This window comes from Sinocyclocheilus rhinocerous, unplaced genomic scaffold, assembly GCF_001515625.1.
Source record: "Sinocyclocheilus rhinocerous isolate Xijiao unplaced genomic scaffold, SAMN03320098_v1.1 scaffold896, whole genome shotgun sequence".
Classification (NCBI taxonomy): domain Eukaryota; kingdom Metazoa; phylum Chordata; class Actinopteri; order Cypriniformes; family Cyprinidae; genus Sinocyclocheilus; species Sinocyclocheilus rhinocerous.
In genome coordinates, this window is record NW_015648505.1 from 724,766 (window position 1) to 748,435 (window position 23,670).

The window sequence follows — 23,670 nt, forward strand, 5'->3', positions numbered from 1 at the left end:
TTCAGCAAAAACTGTTTTTAACTGTGATAATAAAAAATCTATCATGGTTCTGCTGACCATGTGACACTGAAGACTGAATTAATGGTTGCTAAAAAACAGCTTTTAAATAAATAAAAATGTAATAAATAGCATTTTAAATTATATTGAAATAGAAAACAGTTACAGTGCCGTGAAAAGGTTTTTGCCCCCTTCCTGTTTTTTTAATTTTTTGCATATTTGTCACACTTAAAAGATTCAGATCATCAAACTAATTTTTATATTACACAAAGATAACCAGAGTGAATACAAAATGCAGTTTTGAAATAACGATTTCATTTATTAAGGGAAAAAAGCTACCCAAACCTGCCTGGCCCTACGTGAAAAATTATTTGCCCCCCCCTCTTAAATCATGAAAGAACTGTGATTAACCAAAAGTTAAACTTTTGTCGCATCAGTCCACAGAATATTTGCCCAAAAATCTTGGGGATATTCAAGATATATTTTGGCAAATGTGAGACGTGGCTTTGTGTTCTTTTTGGTCAGCAGTGGCTTTTGCCTTGGAACTCTACCATGGATGACATTTTTGCCCAGTCTCTTTCTTATTGTTGAATCATGAACACTGACCTTAATTGAGGCAAGTGAGGCCTGCAGTTCTTTAGATGTTGTTCTGGGTTCTTTTATGACCTCCTGGATGAGTCGTCGTTGCGCTCTTGGAGTAATTTTGGTAGGCCAGCCACTCCTGGGAAGGTTCACCACTGTTCCAAGTTTTCTCCATTTGTGGATAATGGCTCTGACCATGGTTCGCTGGAGTCCCAAAGCCTTAGAAATGGCTTTATAACCCTTTCCAGACTGATACATGTCAACTATTTTGTTTCGTATCTGTTCTTGAATTTCTTTAGATCGTGGCATGACGTGTTGCTCTTTAAGCATGCTTCACTTTGTCAGAAAGATTCTATTGAAGTGATTTCTTGATTCAACAGGTCTGGCAGTAATCAGGCCTGGGTGTGGCTAATGAAATTTAACTCGGCTTTCTAAAATAATGTGGTTAATCACAGTTTGTTCATGATTTAACAGGAGGGGGCAATTAATTTTTCACGTAGGGCCAGGTAGATTTGGACAGCTTTTTTCCCCTTAATAAATGAAATAATCAACTGCATTTTGCATTTACTTGCATTATCTTTGTGTAATATTAAAATCTGTTTGATGATCTGAATCTTTTAAGTGTGACAAATATGCAAAAAATAAAAAAACAGGAAGGGGGCAAAAACCTTTTCACGTCACTGTACTTTCATTTGTAATAATATTACACAATATTACAGTTTCACTATACTTTTTGGTCAAATAAATGCAGCCTTGGTGAGCATAAGAGGCTTCTTTCAAAAACAAATAATCATACAAAGCCCAAAGTTTTGAGCCGTAGAAGTAAAATTACAGAAGTAAAAATTTTTCATTTTCAGTATTTGTACACGTACCTTCCATATTCTGTTTAAGTTTCATCTTCTCTTCAGAGTTGTCGTTATTTTCGATCATCTGGATGGGCAGAAAACATTATATTTAAAGGCAGGGTATGTGATTTTTCAAAAACACTTTAGAAAACTGATTCGGGCCGAATAGCAAAACAAACTTGTAGCCAATCAGCAATAAGGGGCGTGTCTACTCGTGATGTGGAGGAGAGCGCGTTCAGTGCATGGGACGGACTGGAGCTAATACAATGTGATTTCAATGGGATCACATAAGGATAATCTAAGCATCAAATAAGATCCTTCTGGATAAATAAAAATGTCATATAATTTTTTCAGGATTTTAGTTTATCCAGTAGGATCTTGATTCTTATTCATCCCATTAGGATTCTTTAGGACTGGTTCTAAATATATACTATCAAATTCCGCATTGGAATCTACAAAATAACCCGGATAACATTAACTAAAATTCAGCACATTTATAAATAAATCATTAAAATCAGGTTTTGTCCCAAAGGCCACTAACATTAACATCCTGGGTGGTGTGATCTGCCTCTACAGCTTGCAGTCGGTTCTCACTGACTCTCAGCTTCTCTTGCAGTGAGAGGATCTCTGCTCGGCTCTGAGCTTCAGCCTTCTGCAGAGCCTCATAATCTACCATCTTCTTCTCAACCAGCTCCAGCTGCTCTTTGAGAAGTTGGGTGGCCTTTTCATGCTCTTCATGGGACTTATCCAACTCGCTGGTCCTCAACTCAGCCTTTTGAAGCTTCTCTGAGACCTCTTTGAGCTCCAGAGTATGCTGGTTGCTCTTGGCTTCCACCTGGATCTTCCAGTTCTCCTCATTCTCCTCTAGCTGATCCCGTAATTCCTGAAGTCGAGCACGTAGATCTTCACGCTCTTTGGCCATTACGGCAGCATCGATCTCATGTTTGGCCTTCAGGTTCTCTAACTCCAGTTGCTGCTCCATCTTTAAGCTCTCCAGAGCTGCTCTCATCTCAGGTGTGGTTCCTTCACCCTCTCCTCCGCTGTTCTCACTGGACCCACGATCTCCTGTTAGCGAGGCTTTCAGTTCCTCTAGAGCACGTTGATGGTCTCCAACCAAAGCGTCAAGTTTGGCTTTCCAGCTGTCCATCATTTCCATGTTTTCACGAGTGGCCTGCTGAAGTCTCTGCTTCAGGTCAGAGATCTCTTGGCCCTGACGTTCTGTTGTGGCTTTAAGGCGTTCAACTTCTTTCTGGCTGCTGCTCAAGGATGCTTTGTACCTCTCTCGCAACTGGCTGCTCTCTTCACGGCGTTCACGGCCTGCAGAGAGAAGCTGTTCCCGCAAAACCAGAGTCTCCGAGTTTATGTCTGGTCCGCTGTCTCCAGCGTCTGTGCCTGGACCGAAGGAACCTCTCTGAAGCCGAGCCTGGAGCTCCTCGACCTCAGCCTTGCGCAATGCCAATTCTTCTTCCAGCTGCATAACACGACTCTTCTCCTCAACTGTAGTTTGCTAGAGGACAGAAAGAGGGTCAGAAATCCTGCATCTTCCATCTTTTATATGCCAAAACCTCCAGTCTGCTCCGGGGCAACCCTCAAAGGATTTAATCATTTCTTCAACGAGACCTTTGAACTCAGTCTTTGGATTTAATTAGAGATTTAAAATAGAGCAAACTAATGGACATCTAGTGGAAAAAGCTCATTATTAAATGTGGTGAAAATAACGATACAGACAATTAAACTAGGGATGCACACTGAAAAACCATATTGGTAGCGGCCAATATTGTTTAAATCTGTAGAGGTCCTAAAACAATTAAGAAAATACCATTTTAGGACCATTATTTTATGTGACATTATTTTGATGACACTTAAACAAAACTAAACAATACACAATTGTCATATAAAAAGGTAATTCTGTAAGTAATATTCTCATTAAAATGTAAAATACTTCCATGATGCCCACTTACAAATGAACTTTACAAATTAATTTTTTTTTACAATTAATTTTGTATGTACCATTTAAAATGTTTTAAATTGTACAATTTCATTTATTGTACAATTTAAATCCAATAAAATTTTATTATTTTTGCATTATAGTAATGAAATTTTACAGAAGACTACTGAGAATTATTATCATCATCATCATCATCATCATCATTATTATACTTGAAGAATATAATAAAAAGGATTTTTTTTTCAATTAAAATATATTTGATATATATAAATGTACTTTACAATCAGAATCATTAATAAAATTCTATTATTTTTGCATTATTGTAGATTGTAGAGATATTTTAAACTACAGTACACTAGTGAAAACAGCTGTTTATAATAATAATAATAATAATAATAATAATACATTCTCCAAAAAGAGTATTTTTTCCAATTAAAAAAAAAGTTCTAGCACATTGTTTTAAAAAACATCCATCATATTGTCTGTCTGTAAAAACTCTTTATATATTATTACATAAATAAGTTTATATATTGTGCATCCCCCAAATAAACATTTTAATGTTGTTGATCATCGGTATGAAATATCTTGGAGAGTTGCCCACTAGAACTAGCAACCGGATGGCAATACAGTCATAAGGAACAAACAAAGCATTTGCTTGCCCTGCAAACATTTCAGTGAATGGCCATTTCTTGAAAAATGGCTCTTGCATGTGCAAAAAAGCAGATATAGTGCAACCTCTGAAACTACACCAGCATTCCTGTTGAATTCAAGCCCAAGCAAGCCTTTCTCAGTCTGACCATCTAAAAGCAGCCAGGCAAATATGAGATGGAATGGTACAGTCCAAAGGAACACAGGCAATCACTACTAGGATTCAAACTACGTTTAAAGAAAAAATATCCAAAGATGTTTTTCATTTCACAGAGCAAACAAATATTAGTGTTAGTCATTGTGGAGTCATCTGCAAATTTGATAGTTCAAAGAAAAGAGGTTATCAGAAATCAGATATTACTACAAGAGTTCATAGATGCAGTCTCAAACCACAAGAGAGAAGTGAGAAGAGCACACATCTAAATATAATATTCATGTTTAAAGTAGAAGATCACTCTGAAAACCACACAGCGTGTTACTCCCTTTATATCACCTTGACACTCTTGCCCAGCCTCATGGGTGTTGGCTGGAGCCTGCCTCTGACCTGTTGATAAATGTGAAATCCTGTTGATTAGAGTGCCTGGACTGTGCTGCCTTCATTCACCATTATTTACAATGACAGCCAAATCTACACTTTTAATATACTCACCCCCATGTCATCCAAGATGCTCATGTCCTTCTTTCTTCAGTCAAAAAGAAAGTAAGGTTTTTGAGGAAAACATTCCAGGATTTTTCTCCGTACAGTGGACTTCAATGGGAACCAATTGGTTGAAGGTCCAATTTGCAATTTCAATGCAGCTTCAAAGGGCTCTACAGGGACTTATCTAGCAAAACAATCGGCCCCTAAAAAAAAAAAAAAAATGTATATACTTTTTAACCACAAATGCTCATTTTGCACTAGCTCGACTTCACGCATTGCATAGTCACATTCGAAAGGTCATGCATGACGCAGACGGAGTACTGTCAGTGTTTACAGTGTTTCAGACGGTACTGACAGTGTTTACAAAGTGAACGTGCAAAGAAAGTTAAACGCCCTTTACAAAAAAAAAAAGGTAAAACAACAAAGCTGGAGGAGAAAATGAGATTGAGTTTTTCACCCTGCCTTCACTTTTTGAACCCAAGAACACAGGTGAAGAACTAACCACGCATGTGACTTTTCCTACGTGATTACACAATGTGTGAAGACGCGCATGCGCATTGCAGAGCTAGTGCAAGATGAGCATCTGTGGTTAAAAAGTATAGAAATTGGTGTGTGTGTTTTTTTTTTAGAAAATGACTGATCATTTCGCTAGATAAGACCCTTATTCCTCAGCTGGGTTCTTTAGAGCCCTTTGAAGCTGCATTGAAACTGCAATTTGGTCCTTCAACCCACTGGTCCCCGTTGAAGTGAATTATATAGAGAAAAATCCTGGAATGTTTTCCTCAAAAACCTTAATTTCTTTTCGACTGAAGAAAGAAAGGCATGAGCATCTTGGATGACACGGGGGGTTAATAAACTATCAGGACATTTTTATTCTGGAGTGAACTAATCCTTTAAGATGCGTTTTGGTCAATCGGAACACAAGTTGACCATGGAGACACATTCCTGGTTACACCTGCTGTTTTAATCCAACTCTTCTGTCCACTTTCAACCACTTTCCTGATTGCTTTGAAGGGAGGGTCTATGGGCGGGTGTATGTATGGGCTTATTCCTGATTTTTTAAATCTAATATTGCAAAATAAGCTAATATTGCAAAGGGAGACCATGTAAAACTATTCCAGAGAGCAGCAGCTTTAATTTTTGCTCTGACAGCTGCAAAACTACTTCAAATGCTGTGGATATGTGTTAGAATCAGGACTGGTAAGACAATATTGGCATTTTTTCACCTTTATACCAAACTTACAATTTCAGACAGCAAAGTTTAAATCCTGTCTGGCTAGCCCGTTTCAACATTACGTCCCATAATGTTTAAGAATTAGAGGAGGCAGGCTTTAGTGGAGTTTTCAAGTACCTCTGGAAGTGGTCAAAAGTGTTCAAACTTTTCAGACCCTGTTTACACCTGTATTTTGTTGTTCACTTGTGATTGCATCGATTAAAACCCTTAATACCAGGTGTATACGGGCCTGAGTGGTGTTTGTCTACGCAAAACCACAATGCTAGAATTTTGGTGGTTGTCAGAGTGTTGCTAATTGGTTGATAGGACATTGCTAGGCGCTTGCTAGGGTGTTCATGGTGGTTACTAGGGTGTTGGTCGTTCTGGTTGTACGCAAAGGCATTGTTAGTCAGTTACTAGGGTGATATGGGTGGTTGCTAGATTGCTAGGTATTTAGAGGGGTCATTAGGGCATTAATAGACGTTAGGGTGTTTTGGATGGTCATTTAGGAATTGCTAAGGCAGCTGCTAGGGTCTTGGTGGACATTAGGGCAATGCTTGGGTTTTCTGGGTAGTCACTAGGCATTGCTTGATAGGGTTTTCTGGTTAGAAGCTAGTGTGTTGCAAGACAGTTTTGATGGTTAAGTCGTATTTATGGTGTTCCGGGTGGTCACTAGGGTGTTTTTAAGGTGTCTGTGGTGGTCATTATGGCAGTACTTGGGTTTTCTGGATAGACACTAGGCTAAGTGATTGCTAGTGTTTCAAAGAAAAGAAAAATAACGACTTTATTCAACAATTTCTTCTCTTCCGTGTCAGTCTTCAATGCATGTTCACGACATTCGACTGACATGGAAGAGATAAAAAAATTGTTAAATAAAGTCATTATTTTTGTTTCCTTTGGACACAAAAACTATTCTTGTAGCTTCATAAAATTAAGGTTGAACCACTGATGTCACATGGACTATTTTAACGATGTCCTTACTACCTTTCTGGGCCTTGAACGTGTCAGTTGTGTTGCTGTCTATGCAGGGTCAGAAAGCTCTTGGATTTCATCAAAAATATCTTAATTTGTGTTCTAAAGATGAATGAAGGTCTTATGGGTTTGGAACGACATGAGGGTGAGTAATTAATGTCAGAATTTTCATTTTTGGATGAACTTTCAATTTAAGTACAACAATTTTGGGCAGAAGAAGAATAATATGCATGACCAATAATAACTGTAATGCCTTAGCAACTACCTCTAATTATAGAAAAATAAGGGCTACAAATACAGCGTAGATGTGTCAGAGGGGGTTTGTATCACAACTCTTTCAAAGGTTGGAGGCTATATTTCAGTAGGCAGCATCTTCTTCAGGCAGATGCTTAGTGAACAAGAGAAGACAGACATGAAAAAATATTTTGCAAATGAAAGGTGAAAGCAGTTCCTGGCTATCAGGAGCAATGCTGCCCCACAGAGACAGGCAAAGATCTCCAACACTCATGAATTTGGGGTTTCACAGCAATGCAATTTCTGATCAGAGCTGGAGTAAATTCCAATTAAATCAACACTCTAAACGCAAAACAATGGGTGTGATTAAAATAAGCCTAAAATATCTGATCTTTTCTGATCAACTAGCTTAGTTAAAAAAAATAATAAATAGTGGCATTACACATATCTGATCAGTTGCACTAGTTACAAACATGTCAAATGATGGAGATCCCAGTCCTGGTCAATCAAGCACAAGCAGTGGCAACCCACAGACAAGGGCTCTAACAAAGGGACAGAAACATGGCAATGGGAGAGATGGCTACAGGCCGGGGTGTTTCATCTCCCAGCATGTTTACCATCTTTTCCTCTAACTCTTTCTGAAGCCGCTCTGCTTTGGACTTTTCCAAATGCAGACACTGCTCGAGCTGCCGAATACGGGCATGCTCCAGTTTGGTCTGAGTCTACAGAGAGAAAGAGAGGGGGGAAATGGAAAGACACGAGAGAAAGAGAAAAATAGACATAGCACAGAAAAAGATGAACAGGTCTTAGCTATTCACCAATCATAATACCAAAGTGTGAAGACGTTTAAAAGGCAAGACAGAGTATGCTTTCACATTCGGCATGACTGTATAGGGCTGGATAAACAGAGACATATTTGATACATTTACATACATTTAAACAGATCTTAGTCAGAACAGACATTATATTAAGTGTTTGTGGACTGAAGATGTTTGGAAAGACATTCTAAATTAACGAATTCTATCAGTCAGTGATGGCATCAGTTTTCTTCTGTTATCTTCACAGACATTCTCAAAATTGAAAAAAAGTACACATCATCTCCCAGTAAAGTTGTAAAAATATAGTAAAGTAGTAAAAAAGGCAGATACCTCCAGGTCTCCTTTGGTAATGGACTCTTCCTCAACTCTGAACTGAAGATCTTCCACCTTCCTGTCATAACAAATAATGACCACCAGGTGTCAGGGAATTCCTCATTTACTTTTTTGTTTGTTTCTTTGGTAGATAGACAGCAGATTTGGACTTTATACTGACGCCTATTGGCATGAATGCAGGATCACACAAAACAAGTGTTTAATTATCAAATATAATTGTAGAAATACACTATTTCCAGGTGTATTTGTCATTCATGGCTGTGAAATATCCATGACTGTTTTTTGTGAAGAGTAGGTTAAGATGTTGATGATTTTTGTGCTACAACACATTCAATTAAACTTTCTACATGGCAGGTGAATTACCAAATTATAAAATCATGTAAATAATTTATGGCCATTTTTTAGATTAGAATTGTCCTACAATTAGCTTTTTTCCAAAATCTGTGTGGTGACTGCAGGAAATATTATGAAAACCAATCACTCTGAATATTAATTTAGGGAATTTTGATTTCTCAGTTCATGACCCCTTTAATATTTATTTTAAACACAGTATAGGTATTCTCACTGATCCAACTCATCCCTCACTGAATCACTCCATAGCTCTTTCTATGGGCCTATGATATAGACCAGTGTTTTTAGCATTTTTCACTCAAAGGCGTCCCCCATTGAGAACTACTGATGAATATGCCTTCTAATTTTATAGGGTAACATACATCCTGAAATGTCTGTTATTACTCCTCGTCTAGGGGACAACTTAAGAAGTGTCCCAGCTACCCCACTCTCTCCTGCTCTTCAATAAGCACCTTATTTATGTTTTAAAACTTTTAAATTAAAAAGAAATATTTAGTGCACTCTTAACTCAAGTACCAAGACAAAAACAACTAAACTGAACAACAGTAAATGTTAGGATACTATTGTACAATATATGTGAGGCTAGAATGTACAAGCAAAACTGTACCTTCTCTCTTCCTCAAGCTGATTGGCCAGTTCCATTCTGTCTTTCTGTGTGCTTGCCAGCAGGGCTCGGACTTGCTGTAGGTTGCTCTCTGCCTCTGTTGCATACTGAAAGAGATATGAGAAAAGGTCATTGTTCTTCAGAAATTCATTTGAATGCAGTGTTAAATTGAGAGTGTAAGTTTATATTTGTGAGTAAATGTAGTAAATGAAATGCACATATAAGTGTTGTGTTTATATGTGTGAGTCACACCTGCAGATGTCGGGCCTTCAGTGCCGTCAGCTCTTTTTCCACCTCGCAGATATGGCTGGTTGCCTTGGCGACCTCGGCCCGCTCCAGGTCTCTCTCAGCCAGGAGCTGCTCTATGTGCTGCTGTTTCTCCTTCAGGGCTTCCTGCAGAGCCGTGGTCCCCGAGATCTTCCGCGCGTACCTCGAGGACGTCTCTGTCAACTGCCAGAAATGAAGGAAAAAACTCACTGAGTAAAATGAAATTCAAATTCGAACAAGGATTTGACGATAAATTATTAAATGGGCGTTTAAAGTGATGAAGTGATAAAACACATCATGACCCCTTTAAAGGTGACATATCATGAAAATCATGTTTAAGTGTTATAATCGGGTCTCCGGTGCATCTACCAACCCAAAAACGCAAAAAAGGACAACCCAGTAACTTTGTTTTGATAAGCCTTTCTCGGCAAGCTTCTCCTAATAACTGTGACAAAGCTGATTGTTTTTAATCTCTTTTTAATAAACTCAGAAACAATAGTTATTTAGAAGAAAAAAGAAATATGGTTATTTATTTTATGCATTTTTAGCATTTTAATTAATATATAATCGGGTCTCCGGTGCATCTACTAACCCAAAAAAACGTGAAAAGGGACAACCCATTAACTTTGTTTAGGTAAGCCTTTCTCGACAAGCTTGTGAAAAAACGAGCTGCTCAGATTTCGCACCCCCGTGGCGTAGGAAGGGAATCTTATTATAATATTGCCGCCCCTTAATCTGCACGTTTCCACCCACGGCGTTGCCATTTTGTTTTTGCGATTTCTTTCCCAGCAGTTCACCTTCACAGACAAAACCGACTGTGTTTTTGTAACTCGTGTGTTTTTAACATAAACTTGTGTGTATTTGACAGTATAAGCGCAATAAGAAATGAAAGAGAACTTAGTTTAGTACTCTCATGCCGTGTGACAGCCGCTTTCTGTGCGCTTGCTTCCAATGTGTGCACTCAGAAAACCGTGTATCAGAAGTTTAAACTGACATGGCTTTAAAACACATGATTTCAACGTGATAAACATGATAATCAAAACCAAACAGATGATTTTTAGCAGTGTAACTGAGGTACGAGCTAGTGATGGAAAGTCCGGCTTTTGGCTCGGCTCCCTTAGAAGAGCCGGCTCTTACGGCTCCCAAATGGCTCTTCATTTAGTATCACTCGGAGCCTTCTATTTTAGCCCAATTTAGCAATTGTGAATGGTTTGTGTGTTGGTTAGCAATTTTTTATTCAGTGTTTTTATAAAAGCCTTATTTTTATGCATTTTTTCGTTACACAAAAAAAAAGTTACTATTTTTTTTACATTTTAATAAAACTTTAATTGAACAATTGAACACAGAACCACAGCAAACAAATCAAATAAATAAATAAAGGCAAAAGTCTTAACATTAATACACTTTAGTCTTTAGTGCAGGTTGGCATATCAGAAGCCTCAGCTTGGATGGGCTGATGCAATCTCTGTGATTATTTGTCCTGTTTTTCAGAAGACTCTCTCTGAGGGGACCGATGTTGCAACAATGCAGTGTCTTCCTACCATTACCTTAACCAACATGCTTACATTTAAATCCGGCTTCCCCTTCTCTCTGTCGCTCTGTGTGCCTGGTTTTTACCACTACACTCGCTATCTTCGGAGCGCGTGTCCCCCTTCCTTCTTTCACATAATCGTATGATCCTAGTCTATCCTCCCATGTGATTAGCCACATGTTTTTTGTTTGTTTTTTTGTAACAAACAAATACATAAAAATAAGGCTTTTATGAAAACACTGAATAAAAAATTGCTTACCAACACAAACCATTCACAATTGCTAAATTGGGCTAAAATAGAAGGCTCCGGCTGAAGATTCGGCTCTCCCCGACGGGAGTCGGCTCTTCTCGTTCGCTACAAAGAATCGGCTCTTAGAGCCAGCTCGTTCACGAATGACACATCACTAGTACGAGCTGTAAAGGCACAGCCCTATTCTAGAAAAGGGGGCGTTTGCAGCAGACATGCATGAAAACAGTAAAAAAAACGGGTATTTTGAGCTGAAATTTCACAGACACATTCTGGGGACACCTGAGAATTATATTACCTCTTGTGAAAAGGGGCATAATAGGTGGCCTTTAAAGGGTTAGTTCACCCAAAAATGAAAATTAGACTGCATTTTACTTACCCTCGAAGCATCCTAGGTGTATATGACTTTCTTCTTTCAGACGAATCCAGTCGGACGGAGTTATAAAATTGTCCTGGCTATTCCAAGCTCTATCATTGCAGTCAGAGGGTGTTGCAGCTGAACAGTCCACAAGTCGTCAAATAAAGCTCGCACATTCATAATAAAACGTGCTGCAGACGGCTCCGGGAGATGATTAAAGGCCCCCTGTAGTGTTGCTTTCGTCAACGAAAATTAGGACTAAATATCATCGTCAACGAACCTTTATTACGTGACGAAAACGAGACGAGACGAAAATGCTAGTCATGTGACGATGACTATAATTAAATGTATAATGCAATATCGTTGACGAATAAAATCGAGACTAAATGTAGTTTACAAAATAAAAACTATGCTAAAATGTCTCTTCATTTTCGTTGACCAAAACGAGACGAAACGAAATGTTATAACGTTATTTCGTCTCGTTCAGTCGCGTTATTATTATTATTTTGCAGTATTTCTGTTTCCTGTGTCTCACTTCAGGGGCTGCATCAGGTCGCACTGCGCAGACGCAGGCGACGTCACATCCTCAAGCCCCACTCGCGGCATTATTTAGAAGACGACAACAAACATAGTTAAGTCTGACACAGAGAAAGGGACCGATGGCCGGCCGGCCGGAGTTCGTCTTTATTTAAATTTATGTGTGTGTACTTCTAACATGTTTGGTTGGTAAAATAAATGTTGTAAATTCAAATCAGAGCGTCTTCCGTGTCTGGAATGGATGTATTCTTGAGTCTATAAATGTAACAATAATATAATAAGATAACCTTGTTTGAAATGGGTTTGGCTAAAAGAAAATTTTGGTTTCGTCTATACTACTAGGTACTTATACTATATTGACTGGGTTAAATAGAATTGTATTTCTAAAATGAGACTAAAATACAATTTTCATTGACTAAAACTAGACTAAATGTCATCAGTTTTCGTCGACTAAAACTAGACTAAAATGCTCAGACTTTTAGTTGACTAAAACTTGACTAGACTAAAAAGAGTATGAACGTGACTAAAACTAATAAAAACTAAAATGACAGTTTCACACAAAGACTAGACTAAAACTAAAATTAAAACAGGCTGCCAAAAACAACACTAGCCCCCTGTAGTGAATCCATGTGTCTTTGTAAGAAAAATATCCATATTTCAAATGTAATAAACACTTTTCTCTCACTTCCGCTGACTGTCATACACTGAAACAGTTCCGGCGGAAGGCGCAGCACGTCGGCGTTGCGTGATTAGTGATGAATGCAGAGAGAGAACAAAACAAAACGCCGGTCACGAATTAGAAGTACAAATCGAGGATTTGCAAAGAAAAATGTCGGAGGAATTCGATATAAGCCAAGAGGAGACTGGGTTTCCTTTGCTGAAGTAAGGAAACTTTGCTTCCTTTGCTCCTATAAACAAACTCGCGAGACTAGCATACCTCAGAGGCGCGTGCGCTGCACATACGTGCTGCATCATCCGCCGAAACTGCTTCAGTGTATGACACTCAGCGGAAGTGAGAGAAAAGTGTTTATTACGTTTGAAATATGGATATTTTTCTTACAAAAACACATGGATTCGCTACAGGAGGCATTTATTCATCCCCCGGAGCCGTCTGCGGCACGTTTTATTATGAATGCGTGAGCTTTATTTGATGACTTGTGGACTGTTCAACTGCAACACCCGCTGACTGCAATGATAGAGCTTGGAATAGCCAGGACAATTTTTAATATAACTCCGACTGGATATGTCTGAAAGAAGAAAGTCATATACACCTAGGATGCTTCGAGGGTGAGTAAAACACAAGCTAATTTTCATTTTGGGGTGAACTAACCCTTTAACAGTCACATCAGGAAGCAATGCTGCAAAATGTCAACATAAGACATGGTTTGCATTGGCGCTTTCTTTTAGGCATTTTACCATCCCTTACCAGGCCAGTGCGACTGGGTCGCCCCCCCACACTGGAGGCCACAGAGCTGACAGAGCTGATGGAGGAGCTGGAGGGGCTGTGAGCCAGAGACGACACACCCATCGCCATACGCTTGCTCTTCTTAGCTTTAGCTGGACTGGTGGATGGGAAGCCAATGCGGATCACCTTGTGGATTGGAGCAAAGAGGCCAAATTTGGGCGGGCACTGGAAATATCTAGGGAGAGACAGAGAGAATAAGGAAGTGAGGGATGAAATAGCTTGTGACTTAATCTGCGATCAAACCTTCTCAGTGATGAACTTTGAGAAATGCAAAAATACATCTTAACTATATTGTTTGTGATTGAGGTTACTGAATAAATGCACTTCGAATTAATATTAGGAATTTCACTGTTTTGCTTTTAGAGAGAAGTTTTTGCCTTTTACCAGTAATGCAGAGATTGTTCATTTATATGGTAATATAATAAATCAAGAACTAGATGAGTAAATGAGTAAAATAAATCATGCGTATGAGCTGGGATTAACATTAAAATGTCAACATATGCACTACTAGTAAGATATCTGGAAAAAAAATCCTGAAAATTGTATCACAGTTTTTACAACAATGTTAAGCAATACAACCATTTTCAAATGAGATAATAATAAGAAATGTTTCTTGAGCAGCAAATCAGCATATTAGAATGATTTCTGAAGGATCATGTGACACTGATGACTGGAGTAATGGCTGCTGAAAATTCATATCTGCCAACAAAGGAATAAATTACATTTTAAACTCCATATTAAAATAATACAATTTAATGTAGTTAAAACGGTTATTTTAAATTGTAACAATATTTTACAATATTACTGTTTTTACAATAAATAAATAAATAAATACAGTCTTGGTAAGCATAAAAGCTCTTTCAAAACCTTTGAATGGTAGTGTAAGGTATGTTGTAATCACTGTTTTCTATTAGTAAATGTTTCTTTTCTTATCATCTGAACTGAACAGACAAATGTCCAGCCTGATGTCAAGCTATCATTATAAAAACAAATTACATAATCTACTAAATCCGGCCTTGGGCCAAATGTCAACAATTAACGAATATCTATGAAGCTGTTTATTCCTGTTTGGAATTCAACCATCCCCATTCTTTATTGAAAAGACAGCAGAGGTTTAACCTTGGCTCAGCATGTGAATGATTACATGTCCAAATTACTTGGCCTGTACTTTACTAAAAGTCAACATGAAACTGCATCTGCAACCCATTTTACTTCAATGTAATGTGACAGAATTTCCCTCAAAAATTATATTGGGTGGGAGTTTGTCTGTCAGGAACTGTTTGGATTGGGAACAGTAACCATTAATCAGGTTAAGATCAGGTTATAAGATGTTGAATAAAGACAAACAATTTTTTTGCCTCAGGAATAACATGAACTGATGAACTGCTGAATAAAACCAGTATGTATAGAAACATTTTAAAAGGGTCCATTTTGATTCCATGTTGTAGGTCACACTACAACTGATATATATTAACATGCTAAACAGTCTTTAAACTTCTCTGAAAAAAGCATGAAACATTGAGACCTCTTAATGCTGAAGGCCATTGAGGGTGTTGCTAAAGACAGGACATGTTAGCAGAAGACTAATGATGTACCTGGTTCCAGCTACAGCTCCATCGTTTTTCCCTAACGGCTCGTCCAGCTCGACTCCACACCACTCGCCCTTGGCAAAGTCAGTCTCTCCCACATAACGCACTACTCCTGTTTTAGTGCCGCCAACCTGAGGAGAGAGCAGAGGAGGTTCAGTGGTACAGAGCGGTAACATGAACACATGGTTTACTGTAATAACTGTATAACAAAACTGAAACACTCAACTGAAAAAGAAAAAAAATCTGTACTAATCAGTCAGTATATTCTAATAAATTACATACCATGTATATACCAAATATAATTAACCATTTGTGAAGTTTGAAAACAGAAAAGTGTATATTTTGGAACCAATAGGAGGTAGGTAATACGAGTTGGCTTCAACTCATGTTGATGCTCTTAAAATGGCCAAATATTTGTCTACCACTACTTACTGAATGTTTGTCTAAAAAGTTTAACGTCTAGGTAAATAGAGAGAGTTGGTCCCACTGAATGTCAGCAGTGCAGTGTAGTGTAGTAAAGTCTGTCAGCTGGTTCTTAAAATGTAACTGGGGATGACTGTTGTGCTGGTTGAACTGGCCTAGATTCATCAACCCAGCACTGGGGGAAAAAGGAGGTCACAGGCTATTCATTAGTGATGGCCCAACTACACATAAGAAAGCATACTTCGTCCTTTAGAAACAAAGAACTGTATATCACACATTCTGTGTGTTTCAGAAGTTTGCTTTCATAGTACTGTAAAAAAAATAATCTGCCTCTTTCATGCACACACAATCACAATGGCCACAATAAAAGAGATGAGCACTGCTGTAAGAAAAGGCTCTGGTTCCAAGCAGGTCACATTCATAGCTTTACTGATAAATTATGCATAACATACAGAAACGTAAACTGAATAAGACTCTCAATGTCACAAGGTTTCAAAGTCACAGTCTGAGATTTGTTGACCTTTCTCCTTAAAATTGTTTCACTCATTTCAGTCATTATTATATATGATTGGGACATTTACTGGCAGTTTTTGTGACATATACCCATTTGATTTTTCTTTGTTCTGTTCAGAAACAGAAAACCTGTTAAATAATAGATGCTGTTAAATTTAGATTGACAGCAGAAAGACTAAAAATCATGGATTAATATTGCCGTATTTGCATTAATAAACTATTCTGGCCAATTAATGCACTACACAAAGACTGAAAATCTTGAAATCTCAAGTGCAACTGATCCTAAAATAGCTAATGACCAATATGGTGTCCATAAACAGCAAATAAACCCTCTCAAAACATTATGATCATTTGAATGCATCAAATGCATTTATTTTTTCTGTTCCAAGTTTCTGTCAATTATTCATTATGAATAAAATTCACAATTTCACATTTTTGAAGCATTTAACTTTACATACTTATCTAAAATAGAAGAATTCAAATGGGCCTAGTACGAAACCTTGAGGCACATTTCTACAAATACATCTTTTTACTGTTCCTTATCAACCAGCCTTACACCAGAAGGGTCTCTCTATCAATGCTTAGTCATATGACACAGCAAAACGGAACACGAAAAAGCAGGCAACCATCCATCCTTTGGCTCAATTCCACATCCGAGAGCCATTATCTAGTGACTGCAATAACTAAAGAAATAGCAACAGATAAAACAAAGAATTAATGAAAGACATACCCTCTTGGTTAGGGATCAAAAGCATGTCTGCTTTGAATTGCTTTGGAACAAAAGTACACACAATTACAATCATATCTCCCAGCCAAAGACACACACAGAGCTTTTTGTGAGGGTCTGAGGTTTAGCCATTATTAGAGAGTGTGACGGAGGAGATATGTAAACAGTGGACCATAAATGCATAAACACATGCTTACATGCATAGCCTACAGTTGTGTCCACATTTACGTTTTAATCTTACTCTACTCAAACAGCACGCCCCACGTACCGCCCACAGTCTGTTCACTGACCATCTGATGCATATTGCAGATAAGAGTTGCAAATGTTGAATGAAATTCTGCAGTTCCAATTTGATTGGCTGGTCTCTACGCACCACTGGAGGTAAATTTTTTTATCAGTCCACCTGGAAACAAAAGTTCTACATACATTTTAGCCATTTTCTATGACGCTGTTTGTACAACTAATTGTAGACACTACCATGCCATTATTTGAGCTTTTCCCTCCAACCATTCTGTTATTATAGTATGACTGAATTCAGATTTATCTGCCCCTAAATGACACACAAAAGAAAAAAAAAGCTGTGGTTGGTTGCTTTACATGTTGGTTATACAGTCTCATTCTGTCTAAGTGGGAGGTTCTTGGCCATAAGCTGCAGTGTGAACCAGCTGGACAACATTGTGTACCAATAATTAAAACCCTAGCTCTGTAAATCACTTGTGAAAAAGAAGCGTGCCTAATTATATTGAATGTGCACTTGTAGTGTACTTCAAATATTAAAAGTATATTTAAAAACTGTACTTGCAAATAATAATAATAATAATATTGACAATAATAAAAGAGCATTTAAATGTACTTTAAGAGAGTTCACTTTCATGACTATTTTTTAAAACAAGTGTACATTTAAAATGTGTAATTTGTAATTTCAAGGTTTTAAAGTACATTTTAAATCTTTGTTTTAAGAATATTTTGTTGTGTTGTAAAAATAAACACACTTCTAACATACAAAAGCAAAGTCTTTGATTATAATTTTAACTGTAGTGTGTTATTTGATATTACATTTGTAGTTGAGATATTTTAAATGTGCTAAATTGCAACTTTATCATTTCAAATGTGCAATTGCAAATATATTTAAATAGGCCTACAAAACACACAAGTTTCAGTAGAGATGACATTAAAGTTTAAGTTTACCATAAATGCTTGCCAGTACAGTTGGGAACTTACTTTAACCATATTTCAAAGACAACAGAAGTTATTATAAAATTAGAAATAAAGATGTATTAAGTCCTACTTCAGTGGGTAAGAAACTCTAAAGTTTGGCTAATTGGATTTATTATAAATTAAAACCATAACACGTTTTTTTTTTTATTTAATTGTAAATAACATGCAATTAAGTGTTCAAAAACATTACATTCAGTTCACACTCAAGTATATTCTTTAAAGTGTATTATATCTGAACAAGTACTCTTGGGAAAAGTTTGCTAAAGACTAATTATTTTCACAAGGAATTGCTTTCTTTCTTCTAAACTATTTAACATTTCAATTTAATATTTTTTTTTGTGTGTGTCTCTAAAAAGTATTCATGCCACTGAAAATTGAAAATGAAATTTGAATCGTAACCAGAATAATAAAATTCCTTACAATTTCAATCCCTACTTACATGAGAGCCCTACAAATCTGCATTGATTCATGTCAAAGGCAAAATTCCATTTTATTTCCCTGCTGTCAGTTTGTGGGACCTCGTCATTCTTCTAAAATACACAGATCATATAGCCTCAACAAAAGTTTGGAACTGAAGTAGAGCCGTTTGTTTTCACAGCTTCATCAAGTGGTGTTCTGAGCAGTGAGCACTGCGAGACATTCTGCTCCAGAGACATCTGTGGTTTGGCATTAAAAATGAGACCATCCGAAAGAGAATATATTCAGACAGACGCATCACTACCTCCCGCCAGTGAGCGAGTCTGTGTGTGTGTAACTGACGTGGCAGATGAGCCACAGTACAGGCCAGTGTGGATAAGGTGATAATACAAACATTCCTGAGGGAACGTTCCAGATGTGCAATATTTACTTTATCATGTCATCTCACTGCTGTTTATTCATGTCGGAATGGTTGGCATCCCAGACCAAAACAGCAGCAATTTATGAGGGTAAAAACATATGTCAAACACACGTTTGGCAAAACCTTCCAAGTCACTTAAGAACAATATGGTTTTGAGCTGCTATCGTCTAACAGTCCGTCTGAGTCTGAGAAGAACTATAAATTCAGCAGAATACATGAGCACAGCACAGAGATGAGCGGTGAGGAGTGGAGAAAGCTGACTCAGACAGTCTCCGCTCACAATATCTCTCACTCACTACACTGCAGATCCACAATCGGTCAGCATAAGCCTCAACTTGGCAGGGACCTGATCCACCTTCCAGTTCCTTTGACGGACTGTCTGAGCTGACTGAGGCACCTTCAGAAGTCTGCTCAATACCACCAGAGTGAAGAACCCCTCTGAAGACGCAGAGAGCAGAGTATGACTGTCAAAAAAAAAATCTAATTCACCTAATTTTTTTGTCCAAAAAGGACATCTTCCAAAGACTTTCAATAGCTAACTACCATTAGAAGGGATGTAGGTGAGATTGCAACTTCATAACAAATGCGTAGATTTGAGTTTTACTTCTGACATATAGGCTAGTGATCTCTCTTCTCATTTCCTGTCATCTCCATCAGGGTTTCTGCACATTTTATAAAGCTCAATTTGTGATTTTAAAGAATTTTTAAGGCCAAATAAATAAAATTTGAAATATTGAAGAGAACAGAATATCTCAATATATTCTCTGAACAAAAATGTCTAGGGAGCAGATAATTAGTTGTATAAGCAACAGTTTGAAAATACATCTTTTAACAAATTTCAATAACATTTTAATTCATTCCAAAATATAGAATATGGAAATAACTTCTACTGTACCTTCTTGATTAGACTGCAGAAAAGTGCTGTTCTTTTGTACTTTTGTCTTGTTTTCTAGAGCAAAAAATGTCTTTAATGAAAATCCATTGAAAAGCAAAATGACATACGGTAGCAAATCTTGTTTTCTGAGAAAATCATCAAAATAAAGTGAGTTCATGGGTTTATGATTATGGCTCAGAAAACATGTTTTCACAGCTCACTGACAGATATTTGTTCTTGTATAAACTCTTAATTTTGATGACTTTCTCAGAAAACAAGATTTCAACTCGTCATTTTGCATGTCAAGAACATATCTAGATTTAAGGATGTTTAGATATTTGTATTGGAAAACAAGACAAAAATACTGAAGATATAATTTTTTGCAGTGCATGGCTTTATGAATTTAAAACTTTCTACTCTGATTTAAGACCTTTTGAAGACCCACAGAAACCCAGTCTATATACAGTAATTGTGTCCGCAATCACATACTGCCAGAGTATGCACTACATTTGATAAACATACTTTGTGACCATTAAAAGCAGTTGTATACAGTATGAATGGGTGTCTTATGAAAACAATCCAGATGTACTACATCGACATCGTTATATGAAATATACCATCATTTGTTTTCTCACCATTCACAACTCTCATGTGGCCACATGGAACAAGTTTTCATCAAATGCACACTTGACACAATCTTTACATAAATAGTAGGTCACCGCCTACTGTTTTTCAAATACTGTGTTTTTGGACATACTACTCCTTTGGAGTACTGTTTTTTGCATAATATAAAGTAGGGAAGTATTCATTTACAGGGTGTTGTCTCTGAATAAAATTGACAAAAAGCCTGGGTGATATAACTAATTACTTTCCGCATTTATATTTAAAGTTGTGATTAGACAGAAGTAGCCACAAATCATTTCTTTTGTATTGTGACGTACATGAGTCTCAAGCTTTAAAATGATTTTGATCACGTGTAGAGGAAACTGATTCCATCATTTGGTGTGTGGTTGTGCAAAGTGTTTAACCCTGCTGGAGGAGCTATAAGGTGAAAGCGCTACAAGGAATTGTCACGGTAGTCTGTTGAGTCCTGGTCTGTGGCTCATATATTGCTGATATATGAGTATCGTTTTCACGCATGTGCATGTGGAAGTCTTGGGAGAGCAAACGATGGAAAAGCACTGACTTTGAGAGGTCCTTCATGCACTACAGCACAGTCATGGTAATAAGATACCAGTTGTAGGGGGAAACAACATGGAACTGACATCTTTCTAATGCAGTTCAAATTATATACAAAATCTATGTCATACAACATTCTAAACATTTTGTGCACAGTTCTACAGGGACATCTGACAGGGTTTGAGATTTGAGTTCACCTACAGGAATATACTAGATTACATTCAACTGAGGCTCTATCGACCGCATCCACAGTCAATAACTTCGACTTGTCCCTCAGCTCAACAAAAACGCAGTAAATTAGCCCCAGAGGGATAGTCGTAATTTGTGTACAAAAAGAAAAAATAGAGATAAATCATTTTCATACAATAAACATTGAAATAAAATTTTGTACAAGAAAAAATCTCATTGTAAAAAAAGTACAGAATCTATAGAAACTGGTGTGTCTGTGTCTAAGTTTTTTTATCCTTGGAGATTTTAATCATTGTAATGTAAACACTGCACTTCCAGGTTTTGAACAGTATATTAAATGTGATACCAGGAAGAATAGGACTTTGGACAAATGCTATGGAAATTTAAAACATGCATATACAGCCATAGCTAAACCGCCATTGTCTAACTCTGACCATAATACTGTTCATCTGATTCCTACATATAAGACAGCCCTAAAGAGTTGTAAACCCTTGGTTAAAACTATCAATGTATGGTCAGAAGACAGCATAGAAACACTGAAAGGTTGTTTTTTATGCACAGACTGGGATATTTTCTCTAGGGAGCTAAGTCTGGATAATGCCACAGAAACTACCACAGATTATATAAAATTCTGTGTTGATACTGTGATTCCAAAACGCAAAATAAAAGTCTACCCCAACAACAAACCTTATATCACAAAGGAGGTGAAGGACTGTATTAACAGGAAAAAACAGGCATTTAAGATTAGAGATCACCTACAACTTAAAACTGTACAAAAAGAGTTGAACCAGAAACTCAAAGAAGCAAAGGAACATCACAGGGGGTTAATAGAGGAAAACCTCCAAACTATGAACTGGTTTAACCGCTTTAAGAATTCCTTCGTCCCTCTGTCCATCAAAGCTTTAAATGACAAGTCAGCCAGAGGTTTGCCCCCATAACGGTGTTTTAATTGTAACGATAACGATATTAATGTATATTTTATGTTTTTTTTTATTATTATGACGATTACAGGTGTGTTGTATGATGCAGTGTGCAACTGGTTGGTTGATAGCAGTTTGTGTACGTGTTGTGTATGTGTTACTTATTTAAGCAGCAGTCACTGGATTGTATGTGTCCAAGACAATTTTCCTTCGGGACAATAAAAGTCTATCTAATCTAAAGTTGGTTTCCTCACTAAACAAACCAACCAGTCAGGATTGAAGCAGACAGTCAAGTAGATAGCTGAGATCAATGGCTGAATGGTTTATGGAGCAGTAATCCCATCTGATTAAGAATATTGACTGCCTAAAAAGCTTTAGGACTGCGCTATACTAAATGGAAAGCAATTTGACCCACAGCCAATCAACTGTATAGTGAAGCAGACAGCTATTGAGCAGCATCTATTACCTAACATGAGGAATCTAACACAAGGAAAGCCACACATTAGTCATTCACAGGCAAACAAAAAAAAAGATGCTTTTTACATGACATTTAAGGACAGGCTAATCTGAAATCGATGATAGCACAAAACAGCATGCAAATAGGTAGAGTAGCTCTGTCTAAAAAAGGTTAGGTTGAAACTCGCTACACATCTTCAGATACTAACAAAATTGAGTATTTCCACAACCATAACATCCTATTGTCACGTGTTTGTCTCTGTTTAGTTCCTGTTTGCCTCTATTCGGTTCAGTTCCTGTCCTCATTTAGTTAATCATCGTTTATTCTGTTCACCTGTCTTGATTGAGTTCTCCACCTGTTTCAGTTTTGCCTAATCACGTTCCATGTGTTTATATACCCTGTGTTTTCCTCAGTTCATTTGTCTTGCTTTGAAGTTACGTTGTGGTGTTTTACTCCAATGTTCTTCTGTTTAACTCTTGGTTTGATAATTAAAGGGGTCATATGATGCTGCTAAAAAGAACATTATTTTGTGTATTTGGTGTAATGAAATGTGTTTATGCGGTTTAAAGTTAAAAAAACACATTATTTTCCACATACTGTACATTATTGTTTCTCCTCTATGCCCCGCCTTTTTGAAACGCGTCGATTTTTACAAAGCTCATCGGTCTGAAAAAGCGAGGTGTGCTGTGATTGGCCAGCTATCCAATGCGTAACGTAATTTTCGATCACTGATTATATTAACAGCAATACTTTTAATTGAATTTTTTTAACAGAGGTTTTTACTAACAAACTCATTTCATCAGACTCTGTAGGAGCATGCAAGTAATTTATAGAGCCCGACCGATATGGGTTTTTTGGGGCCGATACCGATATAAGGGAGTAAAAAATAAAAAATATCGATATATCGGCCGATATTCTTTGTGTATATTATAGTACAGTACCAGTCGCTATCGACGCGGGGGTGGTCTCATTCAAAAACGGGCCTCTAGACGTACACTCGATCGAGAGGGTTCCTCGAGCTGAAGGGATGAAGCGCCGCGTCATTACGGAGATATGGCCGTTCAAAGTTTCAATGGTTTTCCATAGACTAAGCTTTAAAGCGTTTCATCCAGGTCGCCAGTAGCAAACAATGGAGCGTGCTCTGCTGGACAAA

At 37.4% G+C, this 23,670-nt stretch overlaps 1 protein-coding gene across 5 annotated transcripts in view; it reads right to left on the bottom strand.

Annotated features, from left to right (window-relative positions):
• Positions 1-23,670, bottom strand: part of LOC107709754 (CAP-Gly domain-containing linker protein 2-like) — a 47,499-nt gene that overhangs the window by 6,667 nt on the left and 17,162 nt on the right. For 3 of the 5 annotated variants that reach the window (XM_016514357.1, XM_016514358.1, XM_016514356.1), the window contains exons 4-11: positions 15,186-15,310; positions 13,552-13,765; positions 9,438-9,635; positions 9,189-9,292; positions 8,228-8,288; positions 7,697-7,801; positions 1,966-2,931; positions 1,452-1,509 (exon numbers count right to left, since the gene is read on the bottom strand). In XM_016514357.1, coding sequence (XP_016369843.1) covers positions 1,452-1,509; positions 1,966-2,931; positions 7,697-7,801; positions 8,228-8,288; positions 9,189-9,292; positions 9,438-9,635; positions 13,552-13,765; positions 15,186-15,310 — 1,831 coding nt within the window. Of the gene's footprint in view, positions 1-1,451; positions 1,510-1,965; positions 2,932-4,513; positions 4,565-7,696; positions 7,802-8,227; positions 8,289-9,188; positions 9,293-9,437; positions 9,636-13,551; positions 13,766-15,185; positions 15,311-23,670 lie in introns of all 5 variants that reach the window. The other 2 variants (XM_016514359.1, XM_016514360.1) reach the window with 2 other exon arrangements.